Consider the following 21,053-nt stretch of genomic DNA (forward strand, 5'->3'; position numbering starts at 1 on the left):
AGCAAGCAGTGAGAAACTGTGTCACAGGAGATAATGGAGTTTGAAGGCAAGACGTAACAAACTAAAGGAAGTGGGAGGCCATCTGGCAAATGAAGGGTGATATTTTTGAGGCCTAAAGTATGGTGTGGGAGTTGAGATTTCAAAGAACAGTAAGCAAACGTTCATTTTCTTGGTATAGAGAAGATAGCAAATGGTGTTAGAGCTTCCATAAAAGAGGTTATAATGGAAGCCTTGTAAGCAACAGTGAGATTTGTAGGGAAGATAGAAAGTTATTCCCGTTTCCAAAATGTGTTTCAGACAGGAAAAAAATGTCAGTAGATTTTCTTATTCCCTTCTTTTGGGGGTGGGGGGATTTTAAAAGGTGTTGTTCTCTTCTTGAAATTGAGGGCACTGTTTCTTCATTCAACTTCCTGCTCGCAATGGCAAGATTCATGAAGCAGTTTTGTTATCAGCAGATGAGTCAGAGAGGCATCCTCGTGAGAGGCATTCAGTCAAGACTCTCTTAGCCCCTTCTGGAAATCGTGGTTCTGGTTTCTAGGAGCAGCACTGTGACTCTGTATGTCTTTACCAGCTTTGCTGCTTCTGTGCCATAAGGGAGATAAAATAAATGTTTGTTTTCAGAGGCCACTGAGGAGGATTATCAGTAACTTCTTTATTTTCTTTAACTTTCAGTTACAGGCACATATATCTCTGTATGTCTTTTCCTGTCTCTCTTTCTATATATATACCTTTCTAACTGTCAAGAAGATAAATTCATCAGCCTACTCACACATTTTCCTATTGGATAGTACTCTCTCCCTGTTCCTTACATAGCTGGAGAGTTATTTATATTCTCAGAATGAATAGGGGCATCATACATTTCCAAGATTTCTAAAAGCATTAAAAACCAGTATTTCTGGATGGCTGGGGGGAGGGCCCTTAGTGATGCACTATTAGAAAAACAGAACGTGGAAGTCCACAGCAGAAAGTTTGATATTTTTCCTTTAGGCAAAGTGCTTAAGGTTATTAGTATGGAAAATAAAGGAAAGGAGATGATTAGAGAGAGAGAGGGAGAGAGAGGCTTTAAGAGGAACAAGGAGGAATAAATGACTGCAAGGATAGGTAATGTAAATAGCATTCATTTCAAAGTCAGTGAGAAGGAATAAATGATTTGTGCTGGGCACCTGCAGGAGGAGAATTTTAAGCCTATCTCCCTACCACATAGGAACATATGAAAGAACAGCCTTCATTAATAAAAGGCTGGTAGGGAAATCAGGACTCAAAGTGTGACTTAACAATGACAGGAAAACTAAGCAGCTGACAGGGAAATGAGGGAACAGCAGGGTTGCGTATGTAGGAAGAATTAGAAATGCCATGAAAGGGCAAAGTGAGAACTTCTAGTTCATCATTCCTCCAAATGCTGGTCTCCCTTATGTGGACTTTCCTATGCTTGCCTGTATTCCACTCTGACTGGGGTCTCAGTCCTAACCCTTCACATTCTCCATCCCTCGGACACATCTACTGTACCATGCTGTAGCTGGGAAAAGAACACCCGTCCTTAAGGATGGGAAGTGTCACAGGCCGAACGTGCCGAGCTTCACAATTCCTGTATGCCCTGGAGTTTGTAAGTTTCTTTAACACCTACTTCATCTGTAGAATAAAGGTAACAGTCTCTAGTTCGAGGGTTATGGTGGGAATAACATACATAAAGCTTCTCCGCCGTTCCTTGAGATCAAGTGTCACTAAAAGATCTTTTTATTATTATTAGGCAAATTCATGTGCCACAAGTTCTCTTGGATTCTTTGAAACTACATTATCCCAGTTCTCTTGGTACCTCTCTTGGTATCCCAGTTCTCTTGGTACCTTTCTGTCATTGGTTTCTCTTCCTCTTCCTGCCCATTAAACGTTGGTGCTCCCTAGGATCTGTCCACTACTCTCCTCCTCTTCGTGTTTAGCGCCCATGTATACTGATGCTAACTCTCAGATCCCCTCAGTGTCTCCAGCCCAGGCTCCTCTCCTGAGCTTCAGACTTCTGTATCCAAACCAGCTGCCGGATGCCAGCTTACGGGTTTCTCCATTTCCTTGAGTTCATCATATCCCAAACGGATCTCACCATCTTCTCCCTAAACCAGCATCTTCTTTTCTTGGTTTCATTTGGTAGTACTGCTTTTCACGCACCTCATCAAAACCCGAGAAATGTCTCTGAACCCTTTCTCTCTTTGCCATTTCCATCATTCACATGCCGTCAGATACAAAGTCTTCCTAATTTTGCTTCCTAGGTATTTATCAAATTCATCCTCTCTTCTCCCTACCTCTAGAGAATTTACAGGAAACAGATCAAGAAAAAAATCTTGGCGCGTGTCTTACTTCTGTTTTTCTTGGAAATATATGAGTTGAAATGTACATTTCCAGCTTAAAGAAGAGACACTAATATGAACATTATATAGGAGAGATTCGGCAGATTCATTTTTCACATATTACTTCTTTGCTGATATTAATGAAGTCACTTGAAAAGAATGTAAAATTTAGCTACATTGGAAACAATTTAAAATATTCCCTTTTACCACATAAAACAGCTATCAAAATTTATACTATATGCTAACTAGCAAACAATAGTATATCCTTGAAATAAGAAAGTAACTCATCCACCATGCATTATAAAGATTTTATAAAGATCTTAGAAAGAAAAATATAATGTATAACTAACTGCATTTTTTTTTGAACTGAGCAGAATTCTTAATATAGTCCTTAAGGATGTACTGAATATAAATTAAAAGATACATTGTAAGATATATAAATATGTTCTTATGATGGATATGTTAATTTCTCTTTGGGAAACAGTTCTCAAAATGGCATTCAGTAGCAAGTCATAGTTTAGAATGGTTCCAAATTTAAAATATTTGTAGAGAAGCATAGTAAATAACAGAATTTAGTCATCTCTTCTAATGGCCCTTAAGGATTCATTAACAAATTTTTAAATATAATTATATAAAATACTTCACCTATTTAACATGCACTTTTAAGACATTGACATTTAACAGCATTTACTTTACAATTAAATATAAGAAATATATACATTAAACTGTTTCTCCTGTATTCTGAAGTATCAGTTTTCTTTAAAAGCATTTTCAGAGGGCAGATGCCTAGAATGCTATTGTACAACTATATCGTTTATAATCTATTTTGAGAGCGTAGGTGCTGTTTTTACATTGTCTCAACTCTGTTTATTCAAGCTTTTTATTTAAGTCAGCATTTCTAAGACACTAGAATTTTCTTTTTCACAAAGTCCCTTTGTAGAGGACGTGTACCTGTGTGTAGAGAAGAGTGAGGCCTCCTCTTGGCACCAAGCCCACGGCAGTTTAGCAGTTTGGCCATTTTTTCACATTGCCATATTCCTTTGAAAATTAGAAAAAAAAAGCTGTTCTCCGCTTTTTTGAGTCTGCCAAGGGATGAAATACTTTGATCCTTCAACTAACATTAGAGTACTTCTCTCAGGTAACAAGGTAATGACAAAACACATTTAATTTATTCTCCCTCCTTATAAACACTGAATATTTTTAAGGAAAAATATCTGAAGACTTACTGTGGGCTTTTTTATTAAAAAGAAGTATACCTGCTCCAAACAACCAAAAAGTTCGTAATGCACAAAAATATAAGTCATTTAAAATATGTGCCTGAAGTTACTTGTAGCTAAAACATTGATTTACCTAGATATAAAGTCCTTACCTGCCTTGCACTGAACTTGGGCCCTGAGTCTGTGTGTTATTTGATTGAGAGTCAGTAGGGCAAATCCACTGCCATCACCCTCTGCAGGCCTTTATTCTTCATGTCTAGGCTGTGATCATGGCCTTTCCCATTGCTTCTTCCACATAGATGTTATTTCCAACAGTCACTTTTTAATTTTTGTATTTTTGTGTTTAGTTTTCATATTCAGCTTCATCTATTATCCCACATCTCTTTTTTTTTTTTTTAAGATTTTATTTATTTATTTGACAGAGACGCAACAAAAGAGGGAACACAAGCAGGGAGAGTGGAAGAGGGAGAAGCAGGCTTCCTGCTGAGCAGGGAGCCCGATGCGGGGCTCGATCCCAGGACCCTGAGATCATGACCTGAGCCGAGGGCAGACACTTAACAACTGAGCCACCCAGGCACCCCTATCCCACACCTCTTAATTAAAATTTTCATTTGGAATTTTCTATATGTTTGAAGATCATTTTTAGAATTACTTCCTCTGAGACATCTCTGATCATCTAAGATCTAGAAATGATTTCACGTATTTCCAAAATCTGTAACTTTTATTATCATTGTTTCTCAATAGTATTTAGCATTTTTTATAAACATTTTTATTCTGGCCTCCTGTTGGAAGTATACAGCACCATCTATTAAGAATTCTTGGACCCAGTTCCATTCCTTGCTGCTGTGGACTCTGAGCTGCTGGCGTCAGTGAAGGATCTCAAGATGGCTGCACGAAAACTTGCTCTAAAAACCATTGACTGGGTAGCTTTTGGGGAGATCATACCCCGAAACCAGAAGGTCATTGCTAACTCCCTGAAATCCTGGAATGAGACACTTAACCTCCAGGTTGGCTACTCTCCCTGAGAAACCACCTGCTATCGACTGGGCTTACTACAAGGCCAATGTGGCGAAGGCTGTTTTGGTAGATGACTTTGAGAAGAAGTTTAATGCCCTGAAGGTTCCTGTGCCAGAGGATAAAATATACTGTTCAGGTAGATGCTGAAGAAAAAGAAGATGTGAAAAGTTGTGCCGAGTTTTTGTCTCTCTCAAAGGCCAGGATTGAGGAATATGAAAAAGAGCTGGAGAAGATGAGGAACATAATTGCATTTGATCAGATGACCATTGAGGACCTGAATGAAGTCTTCCCAGAAATCAAATTAGACAAGAAGAAGTATCCCTATTGGCCTCACAAGCCAATTGAGAATTTATAAACTTGAGCTGGGGAGAAAGCTCTGGCCCTCGTATTGTAAATGCTGGACATTAAAAATAATGATACAGTGAAAAAATTAATTAATTAATTAAGAATTCTTGCCAAAGGGGCGCCAGTTAAGCGTCTGCCTTCAGCTCAGGTCATCATCTGGGGTCCTGGGATCAAGCCCCATGTCGGGCTCCCTGCTCAGTGGGGAATCTGCTTCTCCCTCTCTCTCTGCTGCTCCCCCTGCTCGTGCTCTCTCTTCTGTCTCTGTCAAATAAATAAAATCTTTAAAAAAAAATTCTTACCAAAAATCAAACTTGAATCTCAACACACCTCTGGATCTAAGTACCAGTTTATAGAAAGTATAGAAGTTAGGGGTGCCTGGGTGGCTCAGTTGTTAAGCTTCTGCCTTTGGCTCAGGTCATGATCTCAGGGTCCTGGGATCAAGCCCTGCTTCGGGCTCCCTGCTCAGCGGGAAGCCTGCTTCTCCCTCTCCCACTCCCCCTACTTGTGTTCCCTTTTTGCTGTCTCTCTCTCTCTGTCAAATAAATAAAATCTTTAAAAGGAAAAAAAAAGAAAAAATACGGAAGTTAGAGGAGCATGTGAAATGACACCAAGAAGATGCAGTCAGCAAAATTTTCTAGACTGTAGGAAACTTTACAGGTCAAATGACCAGGCATCTTTAACAGATAAGTTGGTTAAGCATCTGACTCTTGACCTCAGCTCAGGTCTTGATCTCAGGGTTATGAATTCAGGCCCCACATTGGGCTCTACACTAGACATGGAGACTACTTAAAAAAAAAAAAAAAAAAGATTTAAGACCAGAAAGCAAAAGAAAAATTTAAAACCTGTGAATCAAAGTACACTCTGAAGAGAATGAAAAGGCAACCCACAGGAAAGGAGAAAATATTTGCAAATCATATAGGGCAACAAGAAAACCAAACTTATTAAAAAATGGGCAAAGACTCGAGTAGACCTTTCTCCAAAGAAGATATACAGTTGACTAATTTCCATGTGAAAGGATGCCTGACATCACTAACAATTAGGGAAATGCAGATCAAAACCATAATGAGATACCCCTTAATACCACTATTATCAAGAAAAAAAACTGTTGGCAAGGATGTGGAGGAATCATAACCTCTGTGCACTGTTGGTGGGAATGTAAAATGGTGCCACTACTTTTGAAAAAAGTATGAGGGTTCCTCAAATTAAGAATAAAATGACCATATGATCCAGCAATCCCACCCTGGGTAAATACCCAAAAGAATTAAAAGCAGAGACTCAAAGAGATACTTGTACACCAATGTTTGTAGCAGAATTAATCACAATAGCCATTAGCTGGGTGGAAACAACCCAGATGTCCATCAACAGATGGATAAACAAAATGTGGTGTATATATATATAGTGGAATATTTTTCAACCTTACAAAGGAATGGAATTCTGACACATGCTACAATGTGGATGAACCTTGAAGACCTTATGCTAAGTGAAATAAGCCAGACACAAAAGGACAAATACTGTATGATTCCATTTATATGAGGTCCGTAGAGTAGGCAAATTCATAGCAACAGAAAACAGAAGAGAGGTTACAGGGGCTGGAGGCAGGGGTTTTAATTTTAATGATTAAAAAGTTCTGATAATGGTTGCAAAACAATGAATACTTCATGCCACTACACTGTACATTTAAAAATGGTTAGGGGCGCCTGGGTGGCTCAGTTTTAAGCGTCTGCCTTCGGCTCAGGTCATGATCCCAGGGTCCTGGGATCAAGCCCCGCATCGGACTCCCCGCTCTGCGGGAAGCCTGCTTCTCCCTCTCCCACTCCCCCTGCTTGTGTTACCTCTCTCACTGTCTCTCTGTCAAATAAATAAATAAAATAAATTAAATTAAATTAAATAAAAAATAAATAAAAATGGTTAAAATGGTAAAATTTTTGTTATGTGTATTTTGCCACAATAAAAAAAAAAAGTGACTTGAGACCTTTTGACCGAATGTAATGCAGGGACCTTTTTTGAATCCTGATTTGAGCACACTTGAAAAAATGTTTTTCTGAAACAGGGACATTTGTAAAAGTGATGTGAGTTTGATGATACTGAGGAATTATTGATAATTTTTTAGGTGTGGCAAGTATATTTGTGGGAAGGGGACAGTCTTTTTAGAGATACAGCTTGAATTTTCTACTGTGAAATAATATATTGAGATTTGTTTTAAAATAATCCAGTGTGGGGGGTGGCTCCTGGGTGGCTCAGTCTGTCAAGTGTCTGAGTTCAGCTCAGGTCATGATCACAGGGTCCTGAAATAGAGCCCTGAGTTGGGCTCAGTGCTCAGCAGGAAGTCTGCTTCTCCCTCTCCCTCTGCCCCTCTGCTCGCTTGTGCACGCGCACTCTCTCTCTCTCTCTCAAATAAATAAAATCTTTAAAAAAAATAATTCAGTGGGAAGTGGGGGGAAGGGAGTGAAAAGAGGTATAGATAAAACAAGAACTGCCATGAGTTAATTACTGAAGTTGATATATATAATAGTTATTTATTATATTCTCTCTACTTTGGTGTATGATTGAAGTTTTCCATGATAAAGTTTTTTTTAATTGTGTATTTTGCTATTATATCAAACTTATGATCCAGAGGGAAAATTATTTTTAGCTTATCAGGAAGCCATGATTTACAAGACACTGTTTCTATATTTATTGCTATTCTTTTCATTGCAAGCACATAAACCCAGACACTACCTATTTGAGCAAGAAAGGACAGTTGTAGAGCTAGTAGTGGCCAGACACAGAGCTAGCTTCAAATTCAGTTTAATCCAGTGCTCAGACATCACCAGTATCCATCTTTCAGGCCTGCCAGTTAAAGATTGGCTGCATTCTCAGGCCCTAAACACTGGCTCTCTGACAGTTCCAGGCACTCTCTCCATTGCCTCACATTCCTAAGTGAAACATTCTCACATCATCAAAGCCCAGGGGAATGGGGGAGGGGGAAAAAATAAAGTGAATGATTTAGCATTCTTGTCAGAAATTCCACTCTGAGTGACCCAGCTTAGGTCAAGGCCCATCCCTGAACTAGTCCCTGCAGCCAGACTAACGGAACCTGCTCATTAGCTTGGGTCAGCCTTTTGCCCATCTCTGCACCAATTCAGTAAGAGTACGATGATTGGCTTAGGCCTATCAGCTTCTACCTTCAAAGGTGAGGATGGTCATCCTACCAAAACTATGTGTTTGAGAATGGGGAAGGAATGGTTTCCCAAAGAAAAATCAAGTTACTGCTGCAAAGATTTAATTAATCTCATTTTAAATAATATAGGTTGACCTTTTGTATATTGAGATCTCTGCTACTCTACTGAATTTTTAAATTTGCTTCACTTGAGATGTTATGAATAATTAAATTTAGATAGAAATTGCATGAAGTGCCATGCAAATAAAACCTGTAGTGGATACCTGTTATTTGCTAGCCAACATCCATTCCCCTTTTTTACTAGTAATAGTAACCTGATGAAAAAAGATAGTATCTTTTTTAAGTATTAGTACTGTACTTAACTCTCTATTACAGAAGTTTTCCACTGTACCAAAGAGAGGTAAATTAAAGTAAAAATGTGTGTGTTTTTATCCCCCCGCTTTTGTGAGGGGGGAGGGGCAGAGGGAGAGAGAATCCTAAGCAGGCTCCATGCCCAGCACCAGACACAGGGATTGATCTCATGACCCTGAGATCATGACCTGAGCAGAAGGAGTCAGACGCTTAAGCAACCAAGCCACCCAGGTGCCCCAAAATGTGTGTGTTTTTAATTAGGTGAAGTTTCCATATAGTATCTATATATGATTACTTCTTTTTTTTTTTTTTAAGATTTTATTTATTTAATTGACAGAGAGAGAGAGAACACAAGCAGGGGGAGTGGGAGAGGGAGAAGCAGGCTTCCCGCTGAGCAGGGAGCCCGATGTGGGGCTCGATCCCAGGACCCTGGGATCATGACCCGAGCCGAAGGCAGTTGCTCAACCAACTGAGCCACCCAGGCACCCCTATATATGATTACTTCTAAACCTTCTAAAACTTACCTTCTGATGTTTTTATTTTATCTCTTTCAGGACTAATTTCGTATACTGAGTATCTTTTCTTGCTTACAATCCTCACTAGTAAGTACCCCAAAGTTTTTCTCAGTGATCATGTGGAATTCTCTATTCTTACCAAACAAGGTTTTGGAAGTTTGGTATTTATGTCTTTATCATTAAAACATTATTGCTACCTTAGTTTCTTTCTTTTTTTTTTTTACTTTTATTTCATTATGTTATGTTAATCACCATACATCATTAGTTTTTGATGTAGTGTTCCATGATTCATTGTTTGCGTATATCACCCAGTGCTCCATTCAATACATGCCCTCTTTAATACCCATCACCAGGCTAACCCATCCCCCCACTCCCCCACCCCAGAATCCTGTTTGTTTCTCAGAGTCCATAGTCTCTCATGCTACCTTAGTTTCTGTATCAACAAAATGATACTGTTGGATTAGATTAGCCCTTGTACTTCCTTTGTACTGTGGCTCCCCATAACTCTCTCCTTAAAAGACTTGTTGAACAGAAGAGAATCAGACTTAACCTTCACATGTTAAAAAACCCTTATCAGACATTCTTCAAAATTCCTAATCAGTACTCTTAAGACTGGTCATGAAAATCAAGGGAAGAATGAGAAACTTTCACAACTTGGAGCAGAGTAAGGAGACCTAACAACTAAATGCAACATGGTTTCTTTTTTTTTTTAAAGATTTTATTTATTTATTTGAGAGAAAGAATGAGAGAGAGAGAGCGCACATGAGAGGGGGAGGGTCAGAGGGAGAAGCAGACTCCCTGCCGAGCAGGGAGCCTGATGCGGGACTCGATCCCGGGACTCCAGGATCATGACCTGAGCTGAAGGCAGTCGCTTAACCAACTGAGCCATGGTTTCTTGTATTTGATCCTAAAGTAGAAAAAATAGCATTAGTGGAAAAACTTGAAATCCAAATAAAGTCTGTAGTTCAGTTTAAAATGCTATTACCAGTGTTAATTTGTTAGTTTCGACAATGATACTGTAGTTGTAGAAGATGTTAACATTAGAGGAAGCTGGCTGAAGACTATATGAGAACTCACTATACTATATTTACAACATTTCTTAGGTCTAAAATTATTTCAAAATAAAAAATTTTTTAAAAACCCAACTCTGAGGGAAATAAAGAGTAATAATCAGTATGAAAATAGCCAAGTTACTATAAGAATATAGGAAAGCCCCTGGTAGAGTTAAAGAAATAAGTTCTCAAATTAATTTTGCTTTGAAAAGCAGAGCACTTAATAGTAGAACAGCACAGCTGTGAAAATATATCAGCCTTTGAAAATTATTATAATAAGAAAAGGTCATTTTTTTATCTGTTTAGGCACTTATATATAGTTTCTAGAAGTTTTTTTCAAATTTGAAGACTTATAGATCATAAGTAATTTGCATTTCACCAACATTTAAATAACTTCACTTTTCACTTAATTGCAGAACCTCATACTGGGTTTCATGTTGCTTTTAAAATGCTGGATGCAGATGGTAATGAGATGGTTGAGAAAAAGGAATTTTTTAAGGTAAGCAGATTCTACTTATTTTTAGTTTATCATAAAACATTTAGATGCTTGTGTGATTTTACATTTCCATAAAAATTAAAATTATATCCACTGCTTACATATGAAATGTCAAGAAATCATTCATATATTCAGAAGTGTTAAATTTTCCATATTACAACAAAGGAAACTGTTAAGGAACAGAGCATAATATTCCTATGGGAGAAATGACCTTATGCATCTATACTTTTTAGGGTTTTATTTTTATGATTTCTGCAGATAATACAGTAGAAAGGGCCTCATAGATATGTTCAGAATTATTCTTACACACCCCTACCCCCAATAAAGGAGTAAGAAAAATTAAAACTTAAGCCTTCATAAAGAATAGGGGGGAAAATGAAAAAGCTACACATAGGTATAAATGGGTGCAGATTTTCCAGGAATCTGCTAAAGCTAATATTTGAAAAGCTGAAAATCTGTTGAAATGAAAATACGTTTCCAAGACAACTCTAGGACATAAAACCAGTAAATTTAACTCCATTCCAAGAATGTTGATGGTAATATTAAAAAATACCTCTGCACATAAACTGTTGGGTATGTGCCAGAGTTAAATGTTTTTAATGTATTAGAGTGTTTTGTGGAGAAAAAAATAGAACATGTAGATAAATATATAACAGCACTTGGTACATACTAACTTCTTAGAACTACCATTGATAATTACTCATTACATACATAAATGACTACTTTATGACTTTTTTTAAAAAAGACTTTGAGACGTGAAGCAAATGGATCTCTCTTATATTGCTGGTGGGAATGTGAAATGATATACACATTTTGGAAAACAAAATTGGCAGCTTCTTAATGTATACTCAGCATATGATGTGGCAGTTCCACTTCCATGTATTTAGTCAAAGAAAAGAAAACATACGTTCACCCAAAGACCCGTATGGGAATATTCATAACAATTTTATTCATAATAGTCCCAAACTGGAAACAACCTAAGTGTTCAAGTGACTAGGTAAACAAATTGTATCCATACGATAGAATACTACTCAGAAATAAAAAGGAACAAATTACCAGTAAGTACAACAAAATGGATGAATCTAAGTGAAGGAAAAAGTGTACATACAGTGTGATTCCTTTGATATGAAACTCTAGAAAAGGAACATATCTATACTAACAGAAAGCAGATCATTGGTTGCCTGGGGCTGAGAGGGAGTAAGGAATTGACTGCAAATTGATGAGTTTCCATGAGGGAACCTCCTGAAGTGCTGGAAATATTTTAGACCTTGATTAGGATGGTAGTGACATGGGTATATAAATTTGTTACAACTCATCAGACTGTATATTTAAACAAGTGCATTTTATCGTATATGAATTATACCTCAGTAAACACCTTTGACAAGGTTTCATTCCACAGGCTTTGCCAATTTAATTACTGAGATATTTGGTTTTTATATACAAGAAACTGTCTCAAAGACTAGAAACAAATGACATAGCAAAAGGTTCTAACCAGAGAATCAATTTATAGAACAGTGGGATCCAATAAAAAGTAGGCTTATTTAACATTTTAGAAATTATCTGGAAGAGGGTATAAAGAGTATATAAATCTAAGCGTGTGGGGGAAACTAAGGTAAATGACATGAACATCTATGTGAGTGGACAATAAAGTAGCAGATGCAGTTCTGTGTTTTAGCTTAAAGTGTAGTAGAACCCATCTTACTCAATGTGGCCACTATCAGTAGTTCAATTAATTTAAATAATCTGTTAAAGGGAGAATAATTTTTAAAAATAAAGATACCTGAATAACAGACATTTTAATTAAATAAATGCACATCCATTTTAGAACCAAGGTCTCTTTTTTTTAAGATTTTATTTATTTGAGAGAGAGTGAGAGTGTGCGCATGCACAGAGGGAGAGTGTGAAAGGAGAAGCAGACTTTCTCATGAGCAGAGAGCCCGACGCGGGGTTCAATCCAAGGACCCCGAGATTATGACCTGAGCCAAAGCAGACGCTTAACCAGCTGAGCCGCTCAGGTGCCCCAGAACCAAGGTCTTTTCTTTCAAGTGGAGCCACTGATTGAAATTACCTGTTTTTCTTGCCTGTGTATGTCCATAATTTATCATCTGCATTTTCCAGTTTGTTTTCTTTAAATCCAGAAAAAATGTAAAGACAGGTCTGAAGCAGTCTGAATGTAGCATCCTTCAAGATCTTTGTGATTTTTCCCACTCTTTACAGTCTTACCCTAATTAGAAGCAACTTTTTTCTTTAGCAGTGTGCCTTAATAACTCTAAAGTATTCCTCCTTCCTTTTTTACTGAAGCAACTCTTTTCAGACTCATTTTTCATTGATATAAATATTTGCATTATTGCGAGTGGAACACACACACACCACCACCACCACCATCACCCTCTCCCCCATGTTTAACCAAGGCTCATAAACTCAAAGAATCAAGCTTTCCATCAGAACAGAACAGGTGTAGGATATCCCGTCGTGCTTTCCTTGACATTGCAGTTTCTAATGGGATCTGGCAGCTGCAGGTGGTACTGGCTCACATATTTCAGGGTATTGGCAGATCCAAGAGACTAAATTTTATGCTTTTATATTTGCAGTTTATATCACCATTCAGGAAAAAAAATTTACACAGTCTCTGTGCTTAATGCTTCCATTTCAGGCTCTTCTGATTTTTCACCAAATTTACTTGTCTTTGAAGCTACATTCTCACCTAAGCCACAAAGGAAGACCAATGTCCCAGTGTCCCCATGTAGTTAACTTCTCCTGCAGCAGGGCACCTGGGTGGCTCAGTTGGTTAAGCATCTGCCTTTGGTTCAGGTCGTGATACCAGAGGTCTGGGATTGAGCCCCTCATTGGGCTCGCTGCTCAGCAGGGAGCCTGCTTCTCCGTCTCCCTCTGCCACTCCCCCTACTTGTGCGCTTGCTCACGCTCTCTCTCTGTCTCTCTCAAATAAATAAATAAATAAAATCTTTAAAAAACAAACTTCTCCAGCTTTCTGGTGTTTCCAGAAAACCTTATTACTTCACAGTAATATTTAATAAAATTAAGTAATTACAGTAACAAGTGCAATGTATAATTGGTTTGGAAACACAAAAGACTTAGCAAACATTGAGCTTAGCTGAGAGCAGGAGTGTGCAAGCATTCTTGAGATTTGCGAAGAGCTTTCTGTGAATATCTGTCATGGAGTTCTACAGGAGGAGCAGGGAGCATTGATTAATCACTGAATTGGTTATGTGGAAGCTGGTTAAGTTTTCTTACATTTTATTTAAGGAAAAAGAACCCATTATACAATATAGGAAATTGAATTCTGGAATATCTAGAACGTAGTGAGTTCAGCATAACTGTAGACTAGCCTCAATATTTCAGATCAGTATGTTGGTATAAAATTCCAGAAAGTATCCTAAAACACGTAGAAAATATACCCTCACACCAAAACAGATACCTTTGGATTTTTGTGTGGTTAGGGGCACTTCATGAAACATACAGAACTGAAATAATGGGAGGTGAGAAGCTTCTTTCTGGGGACCCATTTTAAAAATAGGACTCACGGGGGAAAAAACGGGACTCGTGGTGGGGTGCTTGGGTGGCTCAGTCAGTTAATTGTCCAACTCTTGGTTTCAGCTCAGGTCGCAATCTCAGGATCATGGGATCAAGCCCTGCACTGGGCTCTGCACACAGTATGGAGTCTGCTTAAGATTCTCTCTCTCTCTCTCTCTCTCTCCCTCCCTCTCCCTTTGGCCCTCCGCTGTGGTCACGTGCACACACGCACGCACGGTCTCTCTCAAATAAATCTTTAAAAAATGGGACTCGGGGAAAGGCAATTACTGTATGGTCTTACTTCTGTGTGAACTCTAACAAAAAACCAAGCTCATGGAAAAAGAGATCAGATTTGTAGTTATCAGAGGCAGGGTTGCAGGGAGTGGGCATAGGAAGGTGATCAAAAGATACAAACTTCCAGTTAGAAGATAAATAAGTACTAGGAGTGTAATGTGCAACATGACAACCATAGTTAACACTGCTGTGTGATACAGAGGAAAGTGGTTGAAAGAGTAACTCCTGGGAGTTGTCATGACAAGGAGAAAACATTTTTTTTTTTGCTTTTGCTTTTTATTGTATGTGTATGAGATGATAGATACTAACTAAACTTACTGCAGTAATCATTTCAGAATACATGCAAGTCAAACCATCATACTTGTACACCTTATGTCAGTTATATCCCAGTGCAACTGGAAATAGATAGGACTTGTGGACTATTAACATACTAGAAGGATTAATGATCAAAGTCTATAAAGCCATAAAATAACAAATTTTCCAACACAAACTGAGGAAGACATCTTGCTGAAACCTGTTATGACAGAGGTCAGAATTTATAGGAGTAACATTAATACTTAGTTGGCAGTATCAGACAATGAAATGTTTTATATAAATGTGATTTTTTAAATTGAGGTTTACCCTTTTAACAGGATTAAACTTTTAACATTTGTAACTCTTTTTGATAAGCCCTCCAAGAATATATATATATATATTTCCCTGTCTTTTCAAAGTGTTATAATGTGCATAATTTATCCTCTATTTTTTGACAGTTTAGGATTATCATTATGAAGGTCAGTTTCATAGTGATGGGCTAGTTAGATTTTTAGAGTCTATTAAATTAGTTAGATTTTAGAGTCTATTACTTACCCTTACACTGAATGGCCTTAGACTTTCATGCTTTTAATTTGTATTTCTGATTTTTGTCCTCATTGTTAGGAATAATACTAGTTCGTTATCACTGGTATCAGTGAGAATGAACAGTTGATCTTGAATACATGATGAAGTAATAATGTTGGGATATTAATTCATGTTGATCTGTTTCTTTTTACTTTTTTAAATGTGGCTACTAGAAAACTTAAAATGACTTATGTAGCTCTATTATATTTCTGTGGGACAGCACTGCTTTAGAATATATAAGACTATAAATTCTGAGAAATCTTCATAAATATTTTATTACATGTCCCTCATGACAGTTGTTTCAAGTGCTGAAAAAGATCTTTCTTGTGGGTTTGCAACTTAAATAAGAAAGCTGGAGAGTTCCAGAGGATTGAAGTTGCCTGAAGTATACCTCTGGATACATCAAGTTTCACTTACTGTTCAGAAAAACAGGTAGTAATTTTACAGGATTCACTTTCTCAAAGTGGTAGAAGTTAAAAGTAACAGAAAGCTATAGAGAAAACTACTATATGACTGCTTAAAGAATATTTGGAAGGTTTCATGGATTCAAACATGTTATATGTAAGAGATATGGGTTTGAAAAACTAGAAATTGTTTTGTTACGTCATTGTGAATAAACGTTAGCAAATCTGCTTGTTACCAAAGCAGTAGTATGGATAAAGTTTACCATTGTAGAGCAACTAATTTATGAAAGAAGCCTGAAATTCTGCCGAGAAGTTGAAGGTACTTGTGAATAGACAAAATGGAAAAGAAAAAAAAAAAAAGCATTTCCAGATATCATGGCTCTTACTCAGGACCTCAGGTTAAAAAATACTCAAAAAGCAAGCAGGAAAGGAAATACAAGATAGTCATCATAAATTTGTCTTCAAATTCCATTTCATTCAGGCTCAGGAAAGCAAAAATAACCATATTGCTCTATTTAGCATCAACAGTGATTAAATAACCATTATTAATGGTCTCTTGGGGAAACAAACTTTATAAAATATAGACCACTGTAAAAGCATTGTTGTTGTTCTTGTGTGGTTGGAATGTGAACAGAGACACCTAAGAGGCAGAATCCCCAAATGTGAACTGTACACTGCTGTCAGGAGAAATCAGCAGGCAGTTCTGGAAATAATAGCGCTTCAGTGTTCAAAAATTCATCTCTGACCACAGTATGAAAAGTGAATTAATAGAGAAGAGGCAGGAAGTTTGTTAAGCTTCAAAATAGTCCAATTTACAACTGTGAGTGAAAAGTAGAAAATGTAATTGAGACATGCTATGGAATAGGCTCTGTAGAACCTGGTTTCTGGCAGGATTGGAGAGATGAGGGAAAAGGAGAAATCAGTGGTCACTCCTTTTTCCAGCCAGCCTAACTAGGAATAATGATAGTACTAACTGATCTAAGAGAAAATAAGACTACGTCTTATTGAGGATTGGTTATGTATAACATAATGTTACATTATTAAATCTTTACAGCAGCCTACAAGGTTAAGTTATAGTATCCCCATTTTAAAGATGAGAAAATTGGTATGTAGTCAGTATTGCAGCCATGATTTGATTCCAAGTCCATCGAGTTCTAAAGCCCTGCTCTTTCCTCAATGTTAGCCTGCCTCATTTGAAGGAGAATGCAAAGGAGGACTGGGTTGAAAAAGACCTTAACTCTGAGCTTGGAAATGTTGACCTTTATAAGCTGTTGGGACTCCCTGTAGTGGTAGATGAGTGTAACAAGCAACTGTCTGGAGATAAGAATGTAGCCAGGATTAGGAAGCATCCTGATAGAGGTGATAATTAAGTCATGAGAGTATGTGACCTAAAGGGTAGAATGTAGATTGAAGAGGGATAAGATCAGAGTCTTGGAAAACAGGTTGCATTCAAGGGGTCAAAATGAGACTGAGAAGCCAAAGAATGAAATTGAGAAGGAGCAGAGTACCAGAGAAGTAAGAAGAAAGCCCAGAGAATGCAGGATAGTGGAATCTAGGGAAGAAAACAGCAACAGTGAGGAAGTTAATATCCAACTCTTTAAAAGTAATCAAGTAGGATAGCGACAGAGTAGAAAACTCCTTAAATTTTGTAGGTCTTTGGGAACCATTTCAGAAGCACTTTGAAAAGAGTAGTAGAGACCAGTGCCACAGAGCAAAAGGCTAAAGAGGAGTGGGTAAAAAATGCAAAATCAATGGCAGTAGAAAAAAATTACTCTTCTGAGATGCGTGATGTTTAAGAAAGGAAATTAATTTGATACTAGTTTAAGGTAGAAAACCTATCTGTCTGCACAAGTAGGACCTGAAATACCAGCGTGATAAGTCATAAGGTACCATTACATCCTACCTAACTCCATCTACCTCAGGTATAAGAAAAGGATATAGTTAAGATTGTTATTCAAGTTGAGGCTAATAATTATGAAAGGGTATTCTACATGAAGGTAAAATTCTATTATGCAAATTAAACTGTTAGAGTGTGCACAAACTATAATTCCCTTAGACCTGGATGAAATTTCTGCTTTTATTTCTAGCAGTCACAAAGCATAGGGAACCAAATCTTAGAAGTACTTTATCCACGATATATACCTCCCTAGATTTATTCGTAAAGTTGGAGGTAATTTTATAAAGTGGACGTAATAGAGCCTCTGGTTATATCACTGTCATAGTTACCAAACCAAAGTTCTGTTTCACTATTCTAATATTTGATGATAATCAAGTCTGAATAGACAAAGCCTGTAAAGGAGACACTGAACATGAAACTGAAAAAGGCAATAGAGGGCATGTTGTTCTTCTCTTTATCATCTTCAGGTCTCTTCTCACACTGAAACATAGAGTTTCCTGGAGCCTAGGCATGAGCCTAGGCATGACTCTTTTACTGCATATACAGCCTCTATCCCTGAAATTGTTGAGCATATCTACTTTAAAAGTTTTCAGATACTTTTTCTCAAAATTACTTAACATGCTGAATTTATGGAACACTTTCTGAATACGACAATTTTTTCCTTAAATGTTTGGAAATTTCTTAGATGATCAACTCATAAATTAAGAAAATAAGAATAAAAGCATGTTAGGATATGCCGCTGATTTTTTTTTTAAGTGTCAGATTATAAAGGTCAACCTTCTAAGCTGATACAAGGTTCTTTATGCTGATCATAGAAATAAAACAGTAAACTTGATAACTCATGAAGCATGATACAGTCAATTTAAAATAACAACATGGAGAAGATGGGGGTGTAGAAAGACCCTAAACTCACTTCCTCCCATGTATACACCAATTCTGTAGCTACATATGGATCAGTTCTCTCTGAAAAAGGCCTGAAAACTAGTTGAACAGCTCCTCCACACCACAGGATAAAAAGGCCATATGGAAACAGATAAGAGAGTTAGAGATGTGTTCTTACAAAAAAAAAAAACTTACCCCTAGCATGGTAACCCACAAGTGGGAGGGATCTTACAAATAAGAATGTATTCCTGAGGAATAAGGGGTTCAAGCCCCACATCAGGCATCCCAACTCCAACTCTTGGAAGTTACACTGGAGAGATGAGGCCCAAAATAACCAACTTTGAAAACCAATGGGGCTTACATCCAGGAGACCCAAAGGGCTGTAGAAAACTGAGATTCTAGTCTTAATGGACTCATACACAGACTCACCCTTAGATTCAGTATTTAAGCATCAGGTTAAAAAGTGCTTAGGCCATATGTGAAGGAAATTCATTGGCTAATCTTAAAGCATCTGCTGGAGGATCACGGGTCTTGTAGAACTCTCTCAATAATGGAGGTGCTCACAAGCACCATTTTTTCAGTCCTATTTCACCTTGCTACTGCTCTTTGCCCCACCCATGCACTCTCCCATTGCCCAGCCCTTCTAAACCCAGCAGTGGGCTTGTCCTACCATGCCAAATTGACAGGTATGTACAGTCCACACAAGGGATGCCTGTTAAATGCCTGGCTCTGGTGGCCAGGGAGCATTGCATTTCTAGGCCCCACATGACTGAAACAATTGAAGAGACAATTCTTGGCAGGCTACCACCCCCAGGGTACTGCATAAACAGCAATTGAAACACATTCCCTGTCTTCCTATGACCACTCCATCAAGATGGAGATACAGCTGTTTTGCCTCATACATAGAAACAAATACAGAGTCAAACAAAATGAAAAAACAGAGGAATGTGTTCCAGATGAAAGAACAAGATAAAACCCCAGAAAAACACCTTAATGAAATGGAGATAAGTAATTTACCTGATAAAATGTTAAAGTAATGGTCATAAATATGCTTGCCTATCTTGTGAGAAGAATGGATGAGTACAGAGTGAACTTCGACAGAGACAGAAGACATAGGAAAGTTCCAGACAAAGTCACAGAGCTGAAGAGCACCATAACTGAACTGGACAATATGCTAGAGGGGTTCAAAGCTGACTAGATGAAGAAAGGATCAGTGATCTGAAAGACAGGGCAGTGGAACTCACCCAAACAAAGCAGCAAAAAGAAGAAAAAAGAATGTTAAAAAATAAAGATAGTTTAAGGGACCTATGGGACAACAGAACCAACATTCGCATTTAGGAGTCCCAAAGAGAAGTGCGAGATCAAGGGAACATAAAATTTATTTGAAAAAATAATGGCTTAAAACTTCAGTAACCTGGGGAAGGAAACAAACATCCAGTTCCAGGAAGCACAAAGAGTTCAAAATAAGATGAACCCAAAGGTATCCACAAGACAGATTATCGTTGAGATGTCAAAATTTGAAGACAAGGAGAATCATAAAGCACCAAGAGAAAAACAGCTTGTATGTACAAGGGAAACCCCATAGGACTGTCAGCAGATTTTTACCCCATAGGACTGTCAGCAGATTTTTAAGCAGAAACTTTACAGGCCAGAAGGGAATGACATGATAGTCAAAGTGCCAAAAGCAAAAAACTTTGAACCAAGCATACTCTACTCTGTGAAGTTATCATTCAGAATTGAAGGAAAGATAAAGAATTTTCTTTTTTTTTTTAAGATTTTATTTATTTATTTGTCAGAGAGAGAGCACAAGCAGGAGGAGTGACAGGCAGAAGGAGAAGCAGGCTCCCTGCTGAGTGGGGAGCCTGATGCAGAACTCGATCCCAGGACCCTGGGATCATGACCTGAGCCAAAGGCAGCTGCTTAACCAACTGAGCCACCCAGGCATCCCAGAAAGATAAAGAATTTTTAAAACAAGCAAAAACTAAAGGAGTTCACTACCACTAAACTGGCCTTACAAGAAATTTTAAGGGAATTCTTTAATCTGAAAAGAAAGGGAACTTATTAGTAAGAAGAAAACATAAAAGTAAAAATTTCAGTGGTAAATGTAAATATATAACAAAGACAATAGACTAATCACTTACAATGCTGGCATGAAGGTTAAAAGAAAAAATTAGTAAAAAAAAATAAGTAAATAACTATAACTACAATTAGTTAATGGATATACAAAATAAAATGATGTGTAATGTGACATCAAAAACGTAAACTGCAAGGGGAGGGGAGTAAAAATATAAATTTTTAGAATTCAGTTTTAACTTCCGATTGATATAAAATATATTGATAGCAATATAAAATTTATATAAATATAAAATATATATATAGGTTGATATGTGTAAACCTCTTGGTAACCACAAAGCAAAAATCTGTAGTAGATTAAGACAATGAGAATGGAATCTAAACATAACACTAAAAAAGGGCATAAGACCACAAGGGAAGAGAGCAAGAGAAGAAGAAAGAAACAAAAGAAGAACTACAAAACAGCCAGAAAACAATCAACAAAATGGCAGTACGTAAGTACCTATCTATAATTACTTTAAACATAAATGGACTGAGTTATTTAAAAAAAAACCCATCTATATATTGCCTATAAGAGACTCATTTCACATCTAAAACAGACTGA

General features: G+C 37.4%; 1 protein-coding gene and 1 pseudogene across 2 annotated transcripts in view; both read left to right on the forward strand.

Annotated features, from left to right (window-relative positions):
- Positions 1 to 21,053, forward strand: part of MICU2 (mitochondrial calcium uptake 2) — a 173,599-nt gene that overhangs the window by 89,978 nt on the left and 62,568 nt on the right. Inside the window, exons 5-6 of one of the 2 annotated variants that reach the window (XM_027590155.2) lie at positions 8,981 to 9,028; positions 10,410 to 10,492. In XM_027590155.2, coding sequence (XP_027445956.1) covers positions 8,981 to 9,028; positions 10,410 to 10,492 — 131 coding nt within the window. The remainder of the gene's footprint in view (positions 1 to 8,980; positions 9,029 to 10,409; positions 10,493 to 21,053) is intronic. The other variant, XM_027590156.2, reaches the window with a different exon arrangement.
- Positions 4,438 to 4,928, forward strand: LOC113920035 (annotated as a pseudogene).

Source organism: Zalophus californianus, chromosome 3 (assembly GCF_009762305.2).
Source record: "Zalophus californianus isolate mZalCal1 chromosome 3, mZalCal1.pri.v2, whole genome shotgun sequence".
NCBI lineage: Eukaryota > Metazoa > Chordata > Mammalia > Carnivora > Otariidae > Zalophus > Zalophus californianus.